This window comes from Panthera leo, chromosome D1 (assembly GCF_018350215.1).
Source record: "Panthera leo isolate Ple1 chromosome D1, P.leo_Ple1_pat1.1, whole genome shotgun sequence".
Classification (NCBI taxonomy): Eukaryota; Metazoa; Chordata; class Mammalia; order Carnivora; family Felidae; genus Panthera; species Panthera leo.
This window is the reverse complement of record NC_056688.1, coordinates 100,455,317-100,478,783: the sequence shown is the minus strand read 5'-3', so window position 1 is coordinate 100,478,783 and position 23,467 is coordinate 100,455,317. Positions and strand designations below refer to the sequence as shown.

Sequence of the window (23,467 nt, the reverse complement as noted above, 5' to 3'; positions counted from 1 at the left end):
GATTCTCCAATATAAAAAGGCAAAGCTTCTTCTATCCCACCTGGATACAGTTACCACTTTCCTTTCACCTTTGCTTTCTCTACACTGTACATTATTTTCTAGTGCCCTTCTACCCCTTAACCTTCTGCATATTCCTGCTGTCAAACCCCCTCACTGACCCTGATCTGTGACGATGAAAGAGAAGGACCCTGCCAAAAACCAGTTCACTGGCTGATACCGCCCATCACTGCCAAGTGTAAAACTCTCCTTCTCCCACCATTCACTGAACACTGAGAGTGTTATCCAGTGACAGTCCAGGTTTTCACTGAGGTTTCCAGCTCTTCGTGGAGTTTGAGGGTCCATCCATGTCCCAGTGAGTCAGGCTCAGGCAAGGATTCCACCACAGAATTTTCTCAGAACATCTTCTCCAACTCCCAGGTTGTCAAGACCACAACCTTCATTTCTAAGTTCTGGTTCCATAGGGATTAGCTCTATGTCCAAGTTCTTAAAGACTAGAATAAAATCTGTAGAGAATTAGTGTGTGCGCGCACACACACACACACACAATCATTCTGTCAATAATCAATACATTATTTTCTGAAGACAAATCGTACAGGAAGAGAAATTATCATGTAAATATAGCCAGGTATCAAAAGAATTCAGCTGAGAGCCAACCCAGGTTGTTCACAATGTTTATGGATATTAAGTAATCCTATTCTAATGCCATTCTCTCTGAATAAGGGTTGTGTATATATTCGTACTTATTCATAATAATTAAATTAAATATATAAAATAATAGTGAAATTAAAATTTCCAATGCATTTTTCCCACAATGAGAATAATTCACCTTGCCTGTCCATGAAGGAAAACCAAGCTGTTAAGGAAAAATACATTGAAATCCCTGAATATCGTGTATCCAAAGAAGTCATACTTTGCTACACCATAATTTCTTCATGGCTTTTTTCACTTCCATATTCCTCAGTGTATAGATCAGAGGGTTCAGCAGGGGCGTCCCAATTGTATAAAACACAGCCACTATTTTGTCAATTGGAAATGTAGCTGGGGGACGTGTGTATATGAATATGCATGGACCAAAAAATAAGACAACCACAATAAAGTGGGAGGTGCAGGTGGAAAGGGCTTTTCGCCTTCCTTCAGCACTGTGGTTACGCAGAGAGTACAAGATGACAACATAGGAGGTAAGCAGGATTATGAAACTCACCGTGCATATGGCCCCACTGTTGGAAACAACTAGCAAATTTATCACATAAGTGTCCATGCAGGCAAGTTTCAACAAGGGCTGCAAGTCACAGAAATAGTGGTCAATCACATTGGGGCCACAGAAAGGCAATCTCAAAGCCAGGAAAATTTGTGCCGAAGAGTGGATACAAGATCCCACCCAGGCTAGAATCACCAAAACGCTGCACACGTGCCGGCTCATGATGGTTGTGTATCGCAAGGGCTTACAAATGGCTACATAGCGATCAAAAGCCATGAGGATGAGCACCAAGATTTCCATGCACCCAAAGAAATGGAATGTAAAGACCTGAATCATGCACTCATTGTAGGAAATGGTCTTCTTCTGAGCAAGGGCATCCGCAATCAATCTGGGGGCTGTGGTTGTAGAGAAGCAAGTGTCAGCAAAAGACAGATAGAATAGGAAGAAGTACATGGGACTTGCAAGGCTCCTGCTTGTTTTAATAGTCACTACAATGAGAAAGTTCCCCAACAGTGTTGCAAGGTAAAAGATCAGGAAGACCCCAAATACTGCCCTCTGCTTTCCTGGATCCTGTGTCAGCCCAAGGAGAATGAATTCAGTCACACTGCTATTCATTGCAATTCTACCGGCTGAAAGTAAGGTGCAGTGGAGGACAAGGGCTGAATCTGCAAAGAGAAGAAAAGAAGTGACAGCTTGGGAAGATCGGTGGGCTGAACTCTGAATGCCTTGCTTTTGCTCCATGTTATGTTACGTCTGACTGCCTTCAATCCCCTATGACTCTTGGTTAATATGCAGATGCCCAAGCCTCTCCCAGATCTATCTACTGATTCAGAAGCTAACTGAATTGGATCAACAAAGCCTTCGCATCTGGGGAGATAAAATTAAATATCCTTTAAAAATTATGATTTCTACCAAGATTGAAAACTGCAGAACTTCACTTCTCCTTTGGCAAGTGCCTTAACTATCTCAAAATTTAGCTTTCATATGAAAAACAGAGTGCAAATATTTGCCTTACCTGATCCTGAGTTTTCTTAAGAATTAAAAGATTGTTTATGCACACAGATACACACATATATCTCATGTGTTTTGCGTTTTATCTATATGCTTTGACATCTAAAAAAGACTATTCCACTAAGATTAAGCACTCATATTGTCGGAGAATCCCTCTGGAAGAAAATACTCTCAGTTCAGTTCGATTATTTTTGGGTCTCTGACCCCTTCGTCTCTGAACCCATCAGTTTCTTGGATGCAATATGCTTTACGTAAATCTATTTTGACCATCTTTTACTTACGCCTTTCCTGTTCAATGTCCGCTTCCCTGATGTCATTATATAACAAAGGTCAAGGCAACTTTGAGGTTGGAATAATCGAGGAAAACTGTTTACCCTCTTGACTGTACTCTGGGACTAAACTCAGAATATTGAGCGTCTCTGCCTCTGAATTCGACATGCCATAAAATTCCTAATGATGCCTATAATCTAAATAGTTTTGTAACCCAGAGATATTCATTTTACCCTGATTTCACCAGCATACTTCTAAAAACTTCATCTGAAACATATCCCATAATTCTAACATACTATGTTATGATTATTCTACATCAAGTTTTTGTTCATAACATATTGAGTTTGTCATTGAAATCTTAATATAATATCATTTTGTGTCCTGATTTTGACTTGGAATTATTATAGCCCTTCTTCCCATTTTATCATACTTATCGTTAGTTTCACTGTTAATTTAATTATGTGATATTGTATTAAGTGTCTTAAATGGAATCTCTTTGACTGTTTGTCCTTTGAGATATTTATATTGCTTCCAATTTTGACTCACATAAATAGCAACTTAGAGTAGTTTCCCAAGTAATATGCTGCTGTCCCAAATGCTAGAGATTATCATTGCTGTGGATAATTAGTAAAAATGTTTTTCAATATGGTATGTCCATTTATTAACTATATTTATGATGAAATAATTCATGTTTATCATTAATATTTCAAAGTACATAGAAAAATGAAAGAAAATTTAAAGCTGTCTCCAAATTATTGAATTTATAAACGCACTCTCAGAAATAACTACTTTTGGTTTTCTTTTAGAAATATCTTTTAAGAAACATTCTCTAAGTATATTTACATATGAATGTATCTCTACATCCTTTTACTATATACACATATGGTCAATATTTCAAGGTTGATGATTTTGCAGAAAAGCTGATGAACATGCAAACAAACAAAAAAGGTTATTTTATGACGATCTTATTCTCTCATTTGGTTAGTAGAAAACAATTGAATTTTGTTATATACATACACATTTTTATCAGCAACCACATTTTACATTGTTACTGCATTTTTAATGAAAATGTTGTTCTCTTGAGAATTTTTTGTATTTGTTCAGTTCATATTTTGCAATCTTGATATTTTACCTGGGATGGCTATTCATCAAGAAAATAACTACATTTCTTGGTCAAGAGCGCAGTTGCTGCTGTCAGATGTCTTGGGTTCAAATCCCAGCTCCACTCTTTACTAGCTGGGGAAAGCTACTTTACACATAACATGGTTATACTGCAGATAAAATGAGAAAAAGATCCAGCTTATAATAAGCGAGAGCGATGTAAGTCCCCGCCTCTGCTACTTTCCCTATTATGATTTTACTTTTTCCCTTTTCCTGTGACCTTTTTTCCTTTTCTTATATTACAAGCTGTCCATTTTCCCATTCTAATTTAGTCTTTTTGCAAAATATTTTATAATGGTACTGCCATCCCCTTCTCTCATACTTCCATAATCATCTTTGATTTTAAATATCAAATCACAATTACCTGGACTTATGGCAAAAATGGGCAAAATATTCACTTCTTGTTAATGATTTTTGAGTTTTAAGATACATGCAGATGAATACATTAATTATGTAAGGGACTATGTGGTTGGTATTACAAGTATAGAAACAATCTGCAGAGAGAAGAGTTAAAATTACTAAAGGACAGATGGTCAGTGAAAAACTCCAGATTCTGTTAAGAGATGAACTATAGTTTGACTGAAGAAAGTCAGAATGTGAACCAGGTTCCCTGAGATGCAAACATCCTAAAGCAGAGCAGAGAGGTAAGTTAGCACAGTGAGAGCATCGAGGCTGAAGCGGAACAGCTGGATTCATACCCCACCCACTGCGTGGTATGGTGCCATGTGGCACAAGTCCTTACATACCTCTGTGCTTCATTTTCTTCACCTGTAAAAGAATCTACTTTTTAGTGTTTCTATGAAGGCTAAATAATTCAGTATGTACGACGCAGAAGAGATGCAGGTATTTAGTAACTGTGATTGGAATGGTTCTTTCATTATGATTACTAGTATCAACATTCCACTATGATTATTAATATTACCAAGATATTAATCTACCTGTTCATTTACCCATACTGCATCTGCACAATGCTTTTTCACACTAATTTCCTTCCCCCGAGTGACTGAAATCATCTTGGCACTAATTTGCTCATGGTGATCAGAAGCTGGTAATGGCAACTCCAAATATCGTTAATACATACTAAAAAACAAATACAAAGTGCAAACAGCTTCCCTATATGTGACCCATGATGACATGAAAGTAGAAATAAAATATACCCTGGTTTGTAAAGAGTTTGTGATGCAAAGATACAAAAATCAGAGGGGTGAGAGCATTTGACATGAAAGAAACCAACCAACGTTTTAATGGGGGTGATGGGACAAATAGAGAAGATCAATATGAAACCGCTGGTTTAGACGGACTCTAGTGTCAGCAGAAAAACTTGGAAAAGCAAGGTTTTGTCTCTGCCAAAAGCCATGGAAGCCTGGTTATGAAATTTGAACATATTTTTGCAGTCAAGTATGAGATTTGGAGATATACAAGATATGAGAGCTGATTTTATTAAGATATATTCAGCGCAGAAGGACAAACTCATTCAGCTGTTTATCAAAATTTAGTCATCTAGTTTTCTAAACATAGTCCAGTTGGATTTGAGCTTATCTGGACTGAGGTGCCTGCTCCCTTCAAGATGTCAGGGTTGCCCTGAAGATAACAGTCTTTGTACATCCTGCACTTAGAAACTCAATGGAGAGCATACAGGGGAATTCACTGTGGCCCCAACAGAATGAAGATTGACCCAGCAGGCATCCCGAGTATGATTCAGTGGTGACTCCAGACGTGTCCCTTCCCCTGTCAGAGGAGGAGCAGATGGGCTCCCTCTCAGCTGTCTCTGTGGGGGGCGGGGAGGAGGCAGCAAAATCACACGCCTCCTCTCAGCTTTAATAAGATCTTTTGGTCGTTGTTGCTTCTTAGTTTGTTCTCGTTGCTAAGACTTAATTTTTTTAGAGCAGTGCCACATTCACAGCAACACCAACACACAGGTACAAAGATTCCCCATATGGTCCCTAGCAGCCACCCAAATATCACCCCTGCCATTACCAACATCGCCCACCAGAACGGTACATTTCCCAGAACTGATGAGCCTACCGTGACACATCCTCATCACCCAGAGTCCAAAGTTTACCCCAAGGGTCACTCTTGGGTGTGGTACATTCTATGGTTTTGGTAAATATTAGTAACATACATCCATCATCGTAATATCATACAAAGTATTTTCACTGATCTAAAAACAGGATCAGTTTAGATTCTCAAAACATGGGGCATAAAAACTCCTTTCACACAGTGTCTAATACTCATTAAAATCTAAATAAAATGTCTCATGCCATCTTGTTGGAGAAAATAACATGTTGAGGGAGATAACTACGTGAGTTTTCACTGTGAGCATTATTAGCTCATACATAGTACAAAATCAGTTACTCATAAACAGCAGTCTTACAAATGGTCAATCCTACAATTCTTCAGGTGGACACTCTATGTTTCTATACAGAAAGAAAGGACACAATTTCAGAAATTCCGTCTTCTCCTCACTCCATCCTCTCCCTCTTTTTACCTCCTAACTACAACTTGAAAAGGAAAAGTGGGTATTCTAAAAATATGATGAATCTTAACTTATGATTAAAGGGTTACTGCGGTTTTCAAGTGCAAAGGCTGAAATACTCACCATGACTTTCAAAGTCCTCAAACGCTGTGCCATAGTCTTGCTTACCACCTTTCCTCCCAGGGCTTCTGCTCGTGTGTGTTCCAGCCATGCCTGACACTTGCTGTCCCTCATGAATATGTCCCGACCATCTCATTCCCTACACTTTCAGTATTTCTCAGTGGCTAAATGACCTTCGTCTGATAACCTCCACCTTCCATTGCTTCCTGTGTCCAGAGTACCCTGTCCATCTCCTGAGCACAGCCTTCCAGGTTTTCCCAAACAACTTTCTTGCTACTTGCCTTCCACTGCTAAAATGTGTGTGTGTGTGTGTGTGTGTGTGTGTGTGTGTGTGTGTGTGTTTGAATCATGCAACCCATGATTATAGTCTTCTTTCCTTTTCTCTTTAAAATCTTTTCTCATTGGAATTCACATCTCATTAGGCAAATTCACATTGTTCTAATTTGTGCACTTCCGACTAGGCTGGGAAGTAGCTTAGCAGAGAGCAATCAAAAAGCAACCAGTACCAGAACTCAAATTTTTGTGCTCCATGGTAATCTCTCCCACTCTAACACTCCACACCTTACCCACCAGTGCCATGCAAAGCAGCAGACTCCATTCATTTGGGTGGAGTCAGCGTAAAGCCAGAAACCATGAATCAGTAAAGAAGAAAAGCACTTCCATGCCTAGTATGTATACCCTGACTCTCAAATGGATGCAAACTTGAAGAGGGATCAAAATAAGATCAGAATTTATTTATATTTATATTTATATTTATATTTATATTTATATTTATATTTATATTTATTTATATATATATTCATATTCATATTTATAACTTAAACCCACAGTGTAAGGTTGAGCAAAGAATCTTGTTAGGGATAAAGAATACTTCTCTCGGATTTCAATAGAGAGTTTGCTTCTCATTCCTCCACTCCATATATGCCCCTTACCCCAACAGCAGAAAGAGAATATAATTCTTAGCTGTAAGCAGGTTTTTCAGGAGGTATGGACAGCCAACTTTAGTATCATTACTGGCAGAACAATCAATATATCACAGATCGAGGTATCAACAGTATTAATGCATACAGACTGCATGTGGTCAGTATACAACCTGTTCCTTTTCCAGACTTAAGCCTTGTAAATAAGAAATCCACATGAATAGGGGTGCTTGGGTGGGTCAGTCAGTTATGTGTCAGACTCTTCATTTCAGCTCAGGTCATGATCTCACGGTTCGTGGGATCAAGCCCCACATAGGGTTCTGCGCTGACAGCCTGCTTGGGATTCTCTCTGTCTCCCTGACTCTCCCTTACTCATTCTCTCTTTCTCTCTCTCTCCTCTCTCTCTCTCAAAATAAATAAAAAACATTTAAATAAAATAAATAAATTGAGGGTCAGCTGCTTATTTAATCAATTAAAAAAAAGAAACCCATATGTATAGGATACTATACCTCTGCCCCCTCAAATATACCCCCCACCTTTCCAATAAGCATTGGTCCTGAGAATGTCCTGCCTCAAGCAGAGGCCAGTGAAAGCTGGGAGCCCTGACACATTCAGATCCTCTCATCACTAAGACAAATATGTTCCTGGAGTTTCAAGCGTCTCAGGAGACAGAATTAAATCATGGCAACTGCCCTAAAACCCAGTCCTTCGTGGGAGGCAAGGAAAAGAACATAGTTTACTTGGGTTTGAATATTTACCTTATTGCTCGTAAAGGAGATGAGATCCAATAGAGAGCTCCTAGATTTGCTCTCGCAATTCGGATTTACTTTGAAGATGAATCATGTGCAGTAAGTGTGCAACATGTGAACCATATATCCAATAGATTTACTCAGCTTTCCAGTGCAGGGTCTGTGGGGAGAGGAGATACTCCACAGACAGCCAGTCTTTATTAAAAGGACTGAGTTAGAGCTGTAATATCAGCAGAAAATTTCTCACTTCTATTCTTATAATTTTCTAGAATAAAGAGGAAATATCCCCACTATTCTGCTATAGAAACGTCTCTTAAAGCAATTCTGTAACCCCAAAACAACTCCCCGGAAGAGCACACAAATTAAACATTTCTTCCTCCTCCATCTGATATTTATGGAGATTCCATAAATGTTCACAAATGCTGAGCCTTTGGAGGGACAAGGACTCTCCCCTTCTCACCCAACCCAAAGGGATAAACTCAGTCAATCCTTGGCCACAGCAAACCACAGTGCCAAGGATTCCTGAACAAGGCTGTCAATGGGCAGATTCTGTCCTCAGAGCCCTTCTCCCCTACCAGTCTGTCCTAAGGGACACCTTTCATTTCAGTTACCAAGTGCTCCACTCCTGTCCCTGCCCTATGGAAAAAGCAAGCAGGTATAGATTCCTGAAAGCTACCAAATGCTCTGATATTTAAGGCAAATCTTTTCCAACACCACACAAAACTCAGAGCCCATGTACAGGTTGAACCACATGTGATGTAATTGAATTCATGCCTCGCTATTTGTGTCTCTCACTTTAAGTAAGTTTCTAAACTTCTCCCTGTGTCTTATTCTAGAAAATGTCACTCTTAGATATAATATTATAAATGTTAAAAATACTCATAAATTATAAAATTACAATGAAAACTACTCATTAAAATTTCTACACTTTCTAAATATTTTGAAGTCAGTAAGTTGTCAGGTAAAGAGAGAAGGGAAAATATATGGAAATGAAGATGTTTTCAAGTAGTTTTTATTTTTAAATCAATTCAAGTTATACTTAACAATGAAATGCACTTTTGTTATTGAGCAATTCTACACATTACTCAGTGCTAATCACAAGTGTCACAGACTGGCTACCTGTGGAGTATCTTCGCTCCTCTTGATCTCCTTTACTATTTCACACAGCCGCCCACCTCCCTTCAGCAAACAGCATTTTCTGCTCTTTATTTTAGAGTCTGGGTGTTTTTTTTTTTCTTTTTCCTTTCTTTGTTCATTTGCCTTATCTCTTAAATTCCACATATGAGTGAAATCATGTGCTATTTGACGTCCTCTGACTGATTTATTTAGCTAATGGACACTCTAAGTCCATCCATGTTTTTGCAAGGGTAATATTTCATTTAATGCTATTACTGCATTGTACATACCAAATTATATTTGTTAATTTACATCCAAGATATTGAGCATATAGTTCACTAATAATTTCAGGAGTAGAACCCAGTGATTCATCCCCTACATCTCACACCCAGTGCTCATCACAATAAGTGTCTCCCTCAATGTCCTTTGCCCATTTATTCATCCACCAACTCACAATCAATCCAGCACCCATCCTTTTGTTTTATATATGTAATTTTATTTCCTTTTCTTGTTCATGAAGAGATAAAGAGAAAAAATTGATACTTATTCCCATTTTTATGAAAAGATTTTTCTTCAGTTTTTTCTACTGTATTTTTCCATTTTTGTGAACTTTTAAATCGATTTCACTTTCATCATTTCTTTTTATTCTATGTTATTGTATTCATTATTTTAAATTTTCAACTGTTTGCCTTTTTTCACTTCTTTTCTTTCCTTTTTTTCTCTATTCAATCAAACTTCTTTCCACAACCAGACCAAAACACACCTATGACCAGCATCCTTCATTTGATTTTTTTGTGTTGATTTTAATTTTTTAATTTTTATTTATTTACTTTATTTTGTTAATTCTTTTTCTTCCTTCAAAATGATGAAATGAAGGAATTCACCTCAAAAGAAAGAAAAGGAAGAAATGACAACCAGGGACTTAATCAACACAGTTACAAGCAAGATGACAGAACACGAATTTAGAATCACTATAATAAGAATAATACCCAAAGTAACATAAAAAACAAAAAACACAAAGAATCCCTTTCTGTGGCAATAAAATAAGTAAGCTCCAGTCAAGGTGAAATTAAAAATGCTATTACTGACATTCAATCTCGAATGGTGCTATGGTGGCAAGGATGGATGAAGCAGAGCAGCAAATTCATGATACAGAGGACAAAATTATAGAGAATAATGAAGCAGAAAAAAAAGAGGAAAACAAAGGCAAAGAGCACGATATAAGAATGAGAGAACTCAGTGACTCATTAAAAAGGAGTAACATCCAAATCATATGGGTCCCAGAAGACAAAGAGAGGGAAAAGGGGTAGAAGTCATGGGAGCAAATAATAGTGGAAAAGTAGACCTCAAAATCCACAAAGCCCAGAAAACTCCCATTAGATTCAACAAAAACAGGCATCAAAAAGGCATATCATAGTCAAGTTCATAAAATACTCAGGCAAGGAAAGAATCATGAGGCAGTAAGGGAAAAAAAAGTCCTTAACCTACAAGGGAAGACAGATCAGGTTTGCAGCAGACTTATCCTCAGAAACTTGACAGGCCAGAAAGGAGTGGCAAGATATGTTCAACATGTTGAATCAGAAAAATATGCAGCCAAGAATTCGTTACCCAGCAAGGTTGTCATTGAAAACAGAAGGAGAGATAAAAAGTTTCCCAGACAAACAAAACTGATGGAGTTGGTGAACACTAAACAAGCCCTGCAAGAAATTTTAAGGGGAACTCCCTGAGAGGAGAAAAGACAAAACAAAACAAAAAAGATCAAAAGAAACAAAGACTACAAAGGACCAGACAATACCACCAGAAACTCCAACTCCACACAACACAATGGCAATAAGTACATATCGTTCAGTACTCACTCTAAATGTCAACGGACTAAATGCTGCAATCAAAGACATAGAGTAACAGAATAGATAAAAAAGAAAAAACAAGATCCATCTATAAGCTGTTCACAAGAGTCTCATTTTAGACTTAAGACACATTCAGATTGAAAGTAAGGAGATAGAGAGCCATCTATCATGCTAATGGTTACCAAAGGAAAGCTGGGGTAGCCAGTCTTATATCACAAAATCTAGATTTTAAAATAAAGAGTGTAACAAGAGATGAAGAATGGCATTAGATCATAATTAAGGTGTCTATCTACTAAGGAGATTTAACAATTGTAATCATTTATGCCCCCAAGTTTTGATACAACAAATTTACAAATCAATGAATCACAAACATAAAGGAAATAATTGACAATAATACGATAATAATAGGGGACTTCACCCAAATTACAGCAATGGACAGATCATCTAAATGGAACATCAACAAAGAAACAAAGGCTTTTAATGATATACTGGACTGGATATACTTAACAGATATATTCAGAACAATCCATTCTAAAGCAGCACAATACATATTCTTCTCCAGTGCACGTGGAACATTCTCCAGAAAATATCGCATACTGGGACACAGATAAGCCCTGAATAAGTACAAAAAGATTGAGATCATACCTTGTATATTTTCAGAGCACAACACTGAAACACAAAATCAACCACAAGAAAATATTTGGAAAGTCAACAAATACTTGGATACTAAGGAGCATCCTACCAAAGAATGAATAAGTTAACCAAGAAGTTAAAGAGGTACATAAAAAGTATACGGGCCAAAGAAAATGATAACACCATAGCACAAAATCTGCGCACAACCAAGGCAGTCATAAGAGGGAGGTATGTAACCATGCACGCCTTCTTAAGGAAGGAAGAAAGGTCTCAGATACACAACCTAGCATTATACTTAAAAGAGTCGGAAAAAGAACAGCAAATAAAACCCCAAATCAGCGTTAGACAGGAAATAATAAACATTAGAGTGGAAATCAATTGTATCAAAATTGAAAAGAAAAAAGTAGAACAGATCAATGAAACCAGGAGTTGGTTCTTTGAAAGTATTAACAAAATTGGTAAACCTATAACAAGTTTGATCAAGAAGAAAAGGAAAGGACCCGAATAAATCAAATTGAGAAAGAAAGAGGAGAGATCACAACCAACACTGCAGAAACACAAACAATATTAAACAGTATTATGAGCAGTTATATGCCAATAAATTGGGCAATCTCGAAGAAATGGACAAATTCCTAGAGATATATAAACTACAAAAGCTGAAATAGGAAGAAATAGAAGATTTGAACAGCCCATTACCAGTAAAGAAACTGAATCTGTAATCAAAAATCTCCCCAAAACCAGAGTCCAGGGCTGGATGGCTTTCCTGGGGAATTCTACCAAACACTGAAAGTAGAGTTAACGCCTATCCATTTGAAGGTGTTCCAAAAAAGTAGAAATAGATGGAAAAGTTCCAAACTCATTCTATGAGGCCAGCATTTACCTTGATTCCAAACCAGACAAACACCCCACTAAAAAGGAGAATACAGCCAATTTCCCTGATGAACATGGATGCAAATCTCTCAACAAGATCCTACCCAATCTGATCCAACAATACACTAAAAGAACTATTCACCACGATCAAGTGGGATTTATACCTGGGATGCAAGGATGACTCAATTTCCACAAATCAATCAATGTGATACATCACATTAGTAAGAGAAAGGAGAAGAACGACATGAACCTGCCAATAGATATGGAGAAACCATTTGACAAAATTAAGCCTCCTTTCTTGATAAAACCCCAGTTTGTAAACGTAAACTTTCTTTCTAAGTTTTGTTTCTCTCTTTCTTGTTCAGTCCTTGTGGGTTTTCTACTCTATCTCTTCCTCATCAGCTGCTGTTAGGGGGAGTGCATTTCCTGTACTCTCGCCCTGTCTCTGTCCTCTGTCCACAAGCAAAAACAGCTCCCCACTATCCACAGCTTCTCTCTCCCCCAGTTCACCTCTCTGCACCATGGACCTGCTGAGTTCTGTGCCTCAGGGTGCAGATTGTTGTGTTAATCCTCAAATCTGTTTTCTAGTTGTGCAAGATGGTTTGGTGATGATCTAACTGTATTTCAGGGAAGAGACAGAGAAAAGAAAAAACTACCCTGCTGCTCCACCATCTTGGCCCCTCCAGTGCTGTCTACCATCACTTTCCAAATGAAAATAAATTCTCTTCAGGTCCAGTGGTCATACAAATTGTTTATAATGTAACCTTTCTTATGTAGCAAGGTGTTAAAACTCAAATGTTGAATAGACACAATGGATATGAACTTGTGCCTAAATCATCTTATGCCTACTTCCAAACCAAGGAAATGATCAGCAGAAGTATCCTACAACTAGATAAAGGATATAAGCGTGGTTGGGTTATAAAGTGGCTGAGTAATTTGTGAAAACAGCTTTAGAGAATTCACTGTAGAGATATGTCTGTCCCTCACCCCAGGGGTGTGTGTGTTTGTGTGTGTGTGTGTGTGTGTGTGTGTGTGTGTGTGTGTGCATGTGCGTGTGTGATGGAGCCCTACTCTGAGAACCTAGCATGGGACCCTCCATATGGGTGCACTGAGCAGACTGAGGTAAGTAAAGTCAAGGAAGGAAGAGAGACAGGTTGGTATCAGATGAGGGTGACTGTTTGACATCAGCCTATGTTAGAAATGTTTCTTCATTAATAGAACATTTTGGGAGCAGAGATGCCTGGACGTTTCCCAGAAACTACCACACAGAAACCATAAAGAAATCTTTTAGGGACCAGCCCAAAAGAGTTCACTGGGAAGAGTACAGAATTTGGAAGTTAACCACTGGCTTTCTAAGGGCTAAGAAGGGGTCATCAGTGATGACAAGAAATAGAAATCTTTCCACATCAAGGATGCTAAAATTAGAGAGCGTACAAATAGCCCCCCAAAGGAAGGCAAATAAAAAGCTTTCACCATCTTTGATGTGACACAATAACATTTGCTCTTCAGTTGGTATCTCACATACTTATGTAGGTCATTGGATTCTTTTCTCATTAGCCTGTATCACTTAAAGTAATTCTTCTTGGTGCAAATTTTATGAGAACTATACATTCAGATACTGAAACAGCATCACATGACGGTACTTAATTATGAGATTATGATGTGGTGATGGTGGACGTGGTGGTGGTTATGGTGGTAGGGTGTTTATTGCACATCTCAATTGGTTAACTTCAAAAATCAAAATATGTATTTAAACATTCTCCTACAAAACCAGAAGACCAGAATTGAAAAGCACTATGTGTGGAGCTTCAATCCTGGGTTCTCCCGAGAAATAGAAAATTTGAATTTTCAGACACCATTGGAAATCATAAATAAATAAATAAATAAATAAATAAATAAATAAATAAAGTGTTTTCCCGATATGCAAATGAATGTAAGAGCCAAGGAAGTCAAGCTAATCTAGGTCAATTTTATACAGATACCCAGGAACTGCATTTGTTTCCCTGCAAACGTTCAGATATCCAAAAAGTGATCATCCAATATAAAAAGGCAAAGCTTCTTCTATGCCACCTGGATACAGTTACCACTTTCCTTTCACCTTTGCTTTCTCTACACTGTACATTATTTTCTAGTGCGCTTCTACCCCTTAACCTTCTGCATATTCCTGCTGCCAAACTCCCTCACTGACCCTGATCTGTGAAGATGAAAGAGAAGGACCCTGCCAAAAACCAGTTCACTGGCTGATACTCCCCATCACTGCCAAGTGTAAAACTCTCCTTCTCCCACCATTCACTGAACACTGAGAGTGTTTTCCAGAGACAGTCCAGGTTTTCATTCAGGTTTCCAGCTCTTCATGGAGTTTGAGGGTCCATTCATGTCCCAGTGAGTCAGCCTCAGGCACACATTCCAACACAGAATTTTCTCAGAACATCTTCTCCAACTCCCAGGTTGTCAAGACCACAACCTTCATTTCTAAGTTCTGGTTCCATAGGGATTAGCTCTACATCCAAGTTCTTAAGGACTAGAATGAAATCTGTAAGAATTAGTGCGCACACACACACACACACACATACACACAATCATTCTGCCAATAGTCAGTATATTTTTTTCTGAAGACAAATTGTACAGGAAGAGAAATTATCATGTGAATATGGCCAGCTGTCAAAAGATTTCAACTGAGAGCCACTCCAGGTTGTTTACAATGTTTATGGATTTTAAGTAATCCTATTCTAATGTCATCCTCTGTGAAAAAGGGATGTGTATTTATCCGTACTTATTCATAATAATTCAATTAAAATTATAAAATAATAGTGAAATTAAAATTTCCCAATGGATTTTTCTCACAATGAGAAAAATTCACCTTGCCTGTCCATGAAGGAAAACCAAACTGTTAAGGAAAAATACATTAGAATCCCTGAATATCCTGTATCAAAAGAAGTCATACTTTGCTACACCATAATTTCTTCATGGCTTTTTTCACTTCCATATTCCTCAGTGTATACATCAGAGGGTTGAGCAAGGGGGTCCCAATTGTATAAAACACAGCCACCATTTTGTCTATTGGAAATGTAGCTGGGGGGCGTGTGTATATGAATATGCATGGACCAAAAAATAAGACAACCACAATAAAGTGGGAGGTGCAGGTGGAAAGGGCTTTTCGCCTTCCTTCAGCACTGTGGTTACGCAGAGAGTACAAGATGACAACATAGGAGGTAAGCAGGATTATGAAACTCACCGTGCATATGGTTCCACTGTTAGAAACAAGTAGCAAATTTGTCACATAAGTGTCCATGCAGGCAAGTTTCAACAAGGGCTGCAAGTCACAGAAATAGTGGTCAATCACGTTGGGGCCACAGAAAGGCAATCTCAAAGCCAGGAAAATTTGTGCCAAAGAGTGGATACATGATCCCATCCAGGCTAGTATCACCAAAACGCTACAGAAGTGCCAGCTCATGATGGTAGTGTATTTCAAGGGCTTACAAATGGCTACATAGCGATCTAAAGCCATGAGGATGAGCACCAAGATTTCCATGCACCCAAACAAATGGAATGTAAAGACCTGAATCATGCACTCATTGTAGGAAATGGTCTTCTTGTGAGAAAGGGCATCCACAATCAATCTGGGGGCTGTGGTTGTAGAGAAGCAAGTGTCAGCAAAAGACAGATAGAACAGGAAAAAGTACATGGGAGTCCCAAGGGTCCTGCTTGTTTTGATAGTCACTACAATGAGAAAGTTCCCCAACAGTGTCGCAAGGTAAAGAATCAAGAAGACCCCAAATACTGCCTTCTGCTTTCCTGCATCCTGTGTCAACCCAAGAAGAATGAATTCAGTCACACTGCTATTGATCGCAATTCTACTGGCTGAAAGTAAGGTGCAGTGCAGGACAAGGGCTGAATCTGCAAAGAGAAGAAAAGAAGTGACAGCTTGGGAAGATCGGTGGGCTGAACTCTGAATGCCTTGCTTTTGCTCCATGTTATGTTACCTCTGACTGCCTTCAATCCTCTATGACTCTTGGTAAATATGCAGATGCCCAAGCCTCTCCCAGATCTATCTGTTGATTCAGAAGCTAACTGCCTTGGATCAACAAAGCCTTTGCATTTGGGGAGGTAAAATTAAATGTCCTTAAAAAATTCTGATTCCCACCAAGACTGAAAACTGCAGAACTTGAACTGTCCTTGGGCAAATGCCTTAACTATCTCATAATTTAGCTTTCATGTGAAAAAGGGAGTGCAAACATTTGCCTTAGCTCATCCTGAGTTTCCTTAAGAATTAAAAGATTGTATATGCACACAGATACAAATATAGGTGTTATCTATGTGCTTTGAAATCTAAAAAAACTCGATTCCACCATGATTAAGCACTCATATCATTGGAGAATCCCTCTGGAAGAAAATATTCTCTGTTCAGTTAACTCATTTAGGTCCCTGACCCCTTCATCTCTGATCCCATCTGTATCTTGGATGTAATATGCTTTACAAAAGTCTGTTTTGACAATCTTTTACTTACACCTCTCATGTTCAATGTCAGCTTCTCTGATGTCATTATAAAACAAATGTCAGGACAACTTTGTGGTTGGAATAATTGAGGAAACTGTTTACCCTCTTGACTGTATTGTGGGACTAAACTCAGAATATTGAGCATCTCTGCCTATGAATTCAACATGCTATAAAATTCCTAATGATGCCTATAATCTAAATAGGCATCAGAGATGTTACTCAGAGATGTTCATTTTACCCTGAAGTCACCAGCATGCGTCTAAAAATTTCATCTGAAAAGTATCCCATAATTCCAACATACTGTGTTATGATTGTTCTATTTCAAATATTTGTTCATAACATGTTGAGTTTTCACTGAAATCATCATATAATATCATTTTGTGTCCTGATTTTTGACTTGGGACTATTATAACACTTCTTCCCATGTTATTATGTTTATCATTAGTTTAACTGTTAATTTAATTATGTGACATTGTGTAAAGCTTTTTAAGTGTCATCTCTTTGATCATTTGTCTTTTGAGATATTTATATCGCTTCCAATTTTGATTCACACAGATAACAACTTAATTTCCCAAGTATGACGCCCCTGTCCCAAATGCTAGAGATTACCATTGCTGTTTACAATTATTAAAAACGTTTTTCAATATTTTGTGTACATTTATTAACTATATTTTTGATGAAATAATTCACGATTATCATTAATTATTCCAAGTACATAGAAGAATGAAAGAAAATTTAAAAGCTGTCTCCCAATTATTGTATCTATAATCCTACTCTTTGGAAATAACTATTGGTTTTCTTATATGTCTTTTAAGAAACATTCTCTAAGTATATTTACATTTGTGATTATCTCCACATCTTTTTAATATATACACATATGGTCAATATTTCAAGGTTCATGATTTTGCAGAAGATGCAAAAAAACAAAAAAGGTTATTTTATGACATGATCTTATTCTCTCATTTGGTTAGTAGAAAAAAATTGCATTTTGTTATATACATACACATTTTTATCACCAGCCACATGTTACATTTTTACTACGTTTTTTTACATGTTTACTACATTTTTAATGAAAATATTGCTGTTACGAGAATTTTTTTATGTTTGTTCAGTTCATATTTTGCAATGTTGATATTTTATCTGGGATGGCTATTCATCAAGAAAATAACTACATTTCTTGGTCAAGAACACAGTGGCTCCAGTCAGATGTCTTGGGTTCAAATCCCAGCTCCACTTTTTACTAGCTGGGGAAAGATACTTTAACATAACATAAAATACTCACTTCTTAATGATTTTTGAGTTTTAAGATACATGTAGATGAAATCATTCATTATGTAAGAGACTATATGGTTGGTATTAGAAGAATAGAAACCATCTGCAGAGAGAAGTGTAAAAATTCCTAAGAGACAGACGGATCAGTGAAAAACTCCAGGTTATGTTAAGGGATGAACTACAGCTTTAACTGAAGAAAGTCAGATTCTGAACCAGGTTCCCTGAGATGCAAACATCCTAAAGCAGAGCAGAGAGGTAGGTTAGCACAGTGACAGAGCATCGAAGCTGAAGCTGAACCGCCTGGATTCATACCCCAACTGCTGCACAGTATGGTGCCATATTTCACAAGTCCCGATATATCGCTGGGCTTCATTTTCTTCACCTGTAAATGGGAGGAGTAAAATAATCTACCTTTTAGAGTTTCTATGAAAGCTAAATAATTAAGTATGTACAATGCATAAGAGATGCAGATAGGCAGTACATGCTTTTGGAATGGTCCTTTCATTAAGATTATTAGCATCAATATTGTATTACGATTATTAATATTATCAAGATATTAATCTACCTGTTCATTTACCCCTAATACAGCTGCACAACTGTTTTCACACTAATTGCCTGTGGGGGATAAGCTTAGGAATCCTCTGGGCTTACACCGATGGGTTAACAAGGCATAGAGAATTACAGTCATAAAACAGTCATACCCAAGTTTGAGTTAGCCAGATTGACACCCCAAGAATAGGGGGTTGCAAAGGCACCCCGAGTATAAGGAGGCAAAAAGGCGCCAAGAAGGAATAGGGAGGTGTAAAGGCACCCCAAAATAGACACCAGTGCAGAACCCCCAGCATAGAGAGGGATTGGCAAAGGCCTAAAATAGGAACAGGCGCAAAGGTGCCCAACACAGAGGTATATGAAATAAACAAGATTAGATGTTCAGGTTGAAAGCATTCCCAATTTAGTACTACATCAGAAAAGCTGCTTTTGCAGGAGCATAGGGCCAAGTTAGGTAAATTGGTGAATTGGACTGTGGACTGCTGCACTGCAGGCAAAGCAGCCCAGAGCAGAGAGGGTTAACAAAAGAAAAGGTGCCTTGTTAACTCTGAGGTTATTTCCCCTACCTGCCTCATGCCCTAGGCTAGCTAAGATAAACAGAGGTTCTGCCTCATATACACTGTAAACAACCTTCCTCCTGATTGCCCTGCACCCAGATTTGTTTTGTATTAACCCAAACCCCTAACCCCAAATACCTTCAGGACCCCCTTTTCCTCACAACCACAAGTTAATGTTGACAAATTCATTCTCTCTTTGTGCACGTCCATCGCTATGTTTGTAATCCTTCTCATCCTAATAAAAACAGGGCAAAGACACTTATTCAGATCTCTTGTCCTTCCCAGACATTAGCCATCTCTCGTTTTTCATCCTGTGTCCCACTCTCTTGCCAGACAAAAGAGAATTTTACAGCCAGAGCCTCTGACAATTTCCTTCTTCGAATGACTGAAATCATCTCGGCACTGTGGTTTCTGCTAATTTGCTCATGGTGATCAGAAGCTGGGAATGGCATCTCCAAATATTGCTAATAAATACTAAAAACCAACAACAAGGTGCAAACAGCCTCCCTAAATGTGATCCATGATGACATGAAAGTAGAAATAAAATAGGCCCTTGGTTGTAAAGAGTTTGTGGTCCAAAGACATGAAAATCAGAGGGGTGAGAGCATTTGACATGAAAGAAACCAACCAACGTTTTAATGGGGATGATGGGACAAATAGAGAAGATCAATATGAAACCTTTGGTTTAGACTGATTCTAGTGTCATAGTAGAAAAACTTGGAAAGGTAAGGTTCCCTCTCTGCCAAAGCCATGGAAGCCACGTTATGAAATTTGAACATATTTTTGCAGTCAAGTATGAGATTTGGAGATATACAAGATATGAGAGCTGATTTTATTAAGATTTATTCAGCACAGAAGAACAGAATCATTCAGCTGTTTATCAAAATTTAATCATCTGGTTTTTCTAAATTTAGCCCAGTTGGATTTGGGCTTACCTGGAATGAGTGCCTGCTCCCTTCAAGATGTCAGGGTTGCCCTGAAGACATGCATCTTTGAATCCCCTGCATTAGAAACTCAATGGACAGCATACAGGTGGATCCACTGTGGCCCCAACAGAATGAAGATTGACCCAGCAGGCATCCCGAGTATGATTCAGTGGTGACTCCAGACCTGTCCCTTCTCCTCTCAGAGAAGGAGCAGATGGGCTCCCTCTCAGCTGTCTCTGCGGGGGGCGGGGAGGAGGCAGCAAAATCACACGCCTCCTCTCAGCTTTAATAACATCTTTTGGTCGTTGTTGCTTCTTAGTTTGTTCTTGTTGCTAAGACTTAATTTTTTTAGAGCAGTGCCACATTCACAGCAACACCAACACACAGGTACAGAGATTCCCCATATGGTCCCTAGCCGCCACCCAAATATCACCCCTGCCATTACCAACATCGCCCGCCAGAACGGTACATTTCCCAGAACTGATGAGCCTACCGTGACACATCCTCATCACCCAGAGTCCAAAGTTTACCCCAAGGTTGACTCTTAGGTGTGGTACATTCTATGGTTTCAGTACATACTAGTAACAGACATCCATCATCGTAATATCATGCAGAGTATTTTCACTGATCTAAAACAGGATCAGTTTAGATTCTCAAAACATGGGACATAAAAACTCCTTTCACACAGTGTCTAATACTGTTAAAATCTAAATTAAATCTAAATTAAAATCTAAATAAAATGTCTCACACCATTTTGTTGAAGAAAAATAACATGTCAAGGGAGATAACTACGTGAGTTTTCACTGTGAGCATTATTAGCTCATACATAGTACAAAATCGGACTGGTATCTCATGAACGTCAGTATTGCAAATGGTCAATCCTACAGTTCGTTAAGTGGACCCTCTATGTTTCTAAACAGAAATAAAGGACGCAATTTCAGAAATTCCCTCTTCTCCTCTCTCTCCATCCTCCCCTCTTTTTACCTCCTAGCTGCAATTCAAAAGGAAAAGTGGGCATTCTAAAAATATGATGAATCTTAACTTATGATTAAAGGGTTACTGCGGTTTTCAAGTGCAAAGGCTGAAATACTCACCATGACTTTCGAAGTCCTCAAACCCTGTGCCATAGTCTTGCTTACCACCTTTGCTGCCAAGGCTTCTGCTCGTGTGTGTTCCAGCCATGCCTGACACTTGCTGTCCCTCATGAATATGTCCCGACCATTTCATTCCCTACATTTTTAGTATTTCTTAGTGGCTAAATGACCTTCGTCTGATAACCTCCACCTTCCATTGCTTCCTGTGTCCAGAGTACCCTGTCCATCTCCTGAGCACAGCCTTCCAGGTTTTCCCAAACAATTTTCTTGCTACTTATCTTCCACTGCTAAAATGTGTGTGTGCGTGTGTGTGTTTTGAATCATGCAACCCTTGATTATAGTTTTCTTTCCTTTTCTCTTTAAAATCTTTGCTCATTAGAATTCATATCTCATTAGCAAGTTCACATTGATCTATTTGGTGCACTGCAGACTAGGCTGGGAAGCAGCTTAGCAGAGAGCAGTCAAAAAGCAACCAGTACCAGAACTCAAGCCTTTGTGCTCCATGGTCATCTCTCCATCTTGAACACTCCACACCTCACCCACCACTGCCCTGCAAAGCATCAGACTCCATTTATTTGGGTGAAGCTGGCATAAAGCCAGAAACCATGAACCTGGAAAGAAGAAAAGCACTGCCATGTCCAGTATGTATCCTGACTCTCATATGGATGCAATGAAAAGGGATTAAAAAAGAGAGCAGAATTTGTATCAATATTTATGATTAGATTTATATTTATATATATTTTTTATGTTCATATTTATCATTTAAGCCCACAGTGTAAGGTTGAGCAAAGGATCCTATTAGGGATAAAGAGTACTTGTCTAAGATTTCACTAGAGAGTTTGTTTCTCATTCCTCCACTCCATATATACCTCTTACCCCAACATCAGAAAGAGAATATAATTCTTAGCTGTAAGCAGATTTTTCATGGGGTCTGGATAGCCAACTTTAATATCATGACGTCGGAACAGTCAGTGTATCATAGAATCGTGGTATCGAATGTATCAATCCATAGAGACTGCATATGGTCAGTATACAACCTGATCCTTTTCCTGAACGTAAACCTTGTAAATAAGAAATCCACCTGGGGGTGCCTGGGTGGCTCAGTCGGTTAAGCATCGACTTTGGCTCAGGTCATGTTTTCACAGTTCATGAGTTTGAGCCCCACGTCAGGTGCTGTGCTGTCAGCTCAGAGCCTGGAGCCTGGTTCAGATTCTGTGTCTCCCTCTCTCTCTGCCCCTCCCCTGCTCGCTCTCTGTCACACTGTCTCAAAAATAGATAAAACATTTTTAAAAAATTTAAACTAACAAAAAATTCACCTGTATAGGGGCACCTGGGTGACTCAGTCAGTTATGTGTCAGACTCTTCATTTCAGCTCATGCCATGATCTCACGGTTCATGGGACAAGGCCCAAATTGGGTTCTGGGCTGACAACCTGCTTCGGATTCTGTCTCTCTCTCGCTCTCTCACTCACCCAGTCTCTCTTTCTCTATCTCTCCTCTCTCTGTCTCTCTCGAAATAAATAAATAACCATTTAAACTAAATTTAAAAAATTGAGGATCAGCTGCTTATTTAATCCATTAAAAGAAAAAGAAACCCATATGTAGAGGACACTATACCTCTGCCCCCTCAAATATACCTCCCACCCTTTCGATAAGAATTTTTCCTGAGACTGTGCTGCCTCAAGCAGAGGCCAGTGAAAGCTGGGAGCCCTGACACATTCAGATCCTCTCATCACTAAGACAAATATGTTCCCAGAGCTTCAAGCTTCTCAGGAGACAGAACTTAATCATAGCAACTTCCCTAAAACCCAGTCCTTCATGGGAGGCAAGGAAAAGAACATAGTTTACTTGGGTTTGAAAACTTACCTTATTGCTCGTAAAGGAGATGAGATCCAATAGAGAGCTCCTAGATTTGCTCTCGCAATTCAGATTTACTTTGAAGATGAATCATGTGCAGTAAGTGTGCAACATGTGAACCGTACATCCAATAGATTTACTCAGCTTTCCAGTGCAAGGTCTGTGGGGAGAGGAGATACTCCACAGATCACCAGTCTTTCCTAGAAGGCCTGAGTTAGAGCTGTAATATCAGCATAAATTTCTCACTTCTATTCTTAGAACTTTCAAGAATTAAAATGAAACATCCCCACTATTCTATCATAGGAACATCTCTAAAAGCAGCTCTGTAACCCCCCCCAAAAAACC

At 38.6% G+C, this 23,467-nt stretch overlaps 2 protein-coding genes across 2 annotated transcripts; both read right to left on the bottom strand.

Moving 5' to 3' along the window:
- Window positions 1-904: 904 nt before the first annotated feature.
- LOC122199920 (olfactory receptor 4C11-like) lies at window positions 905-1,813 on the bottom strand. Its single transcript, XM_042905307.1, has one exon. It carries the CDS (start codon window positions 1,811-1,813, stop codon window positions 905-907), a length of 909 nt encoding a protein of 302 aa, XP_042761241.1.
- Window positions 1,814-15,309: 13,496 nt separating this feature from the next.
- LOC122201301 (olfactory receptor 4C11-like) lies at window positions 15,310-19,456 on the bottom strand. Its single transcript, XM_042907186.1, has 3 exons — window positions 19,385-19,456; window positions 18,453-18,522; window positions 15,310-16,268 (listed from the first exon to the last, which is right to left on the bottom strand). Exons 1-3 carry the CDS (start codon window positions 19,454-19,456, stop codon window positions 15,310-15,312), a joined length of 1,101 nt encoding a protein of 366 aa, XP_042763120.1.
- Between the last annotated feature and the right edge of the window lie 4,011 nt (window positions 19,457-23,467).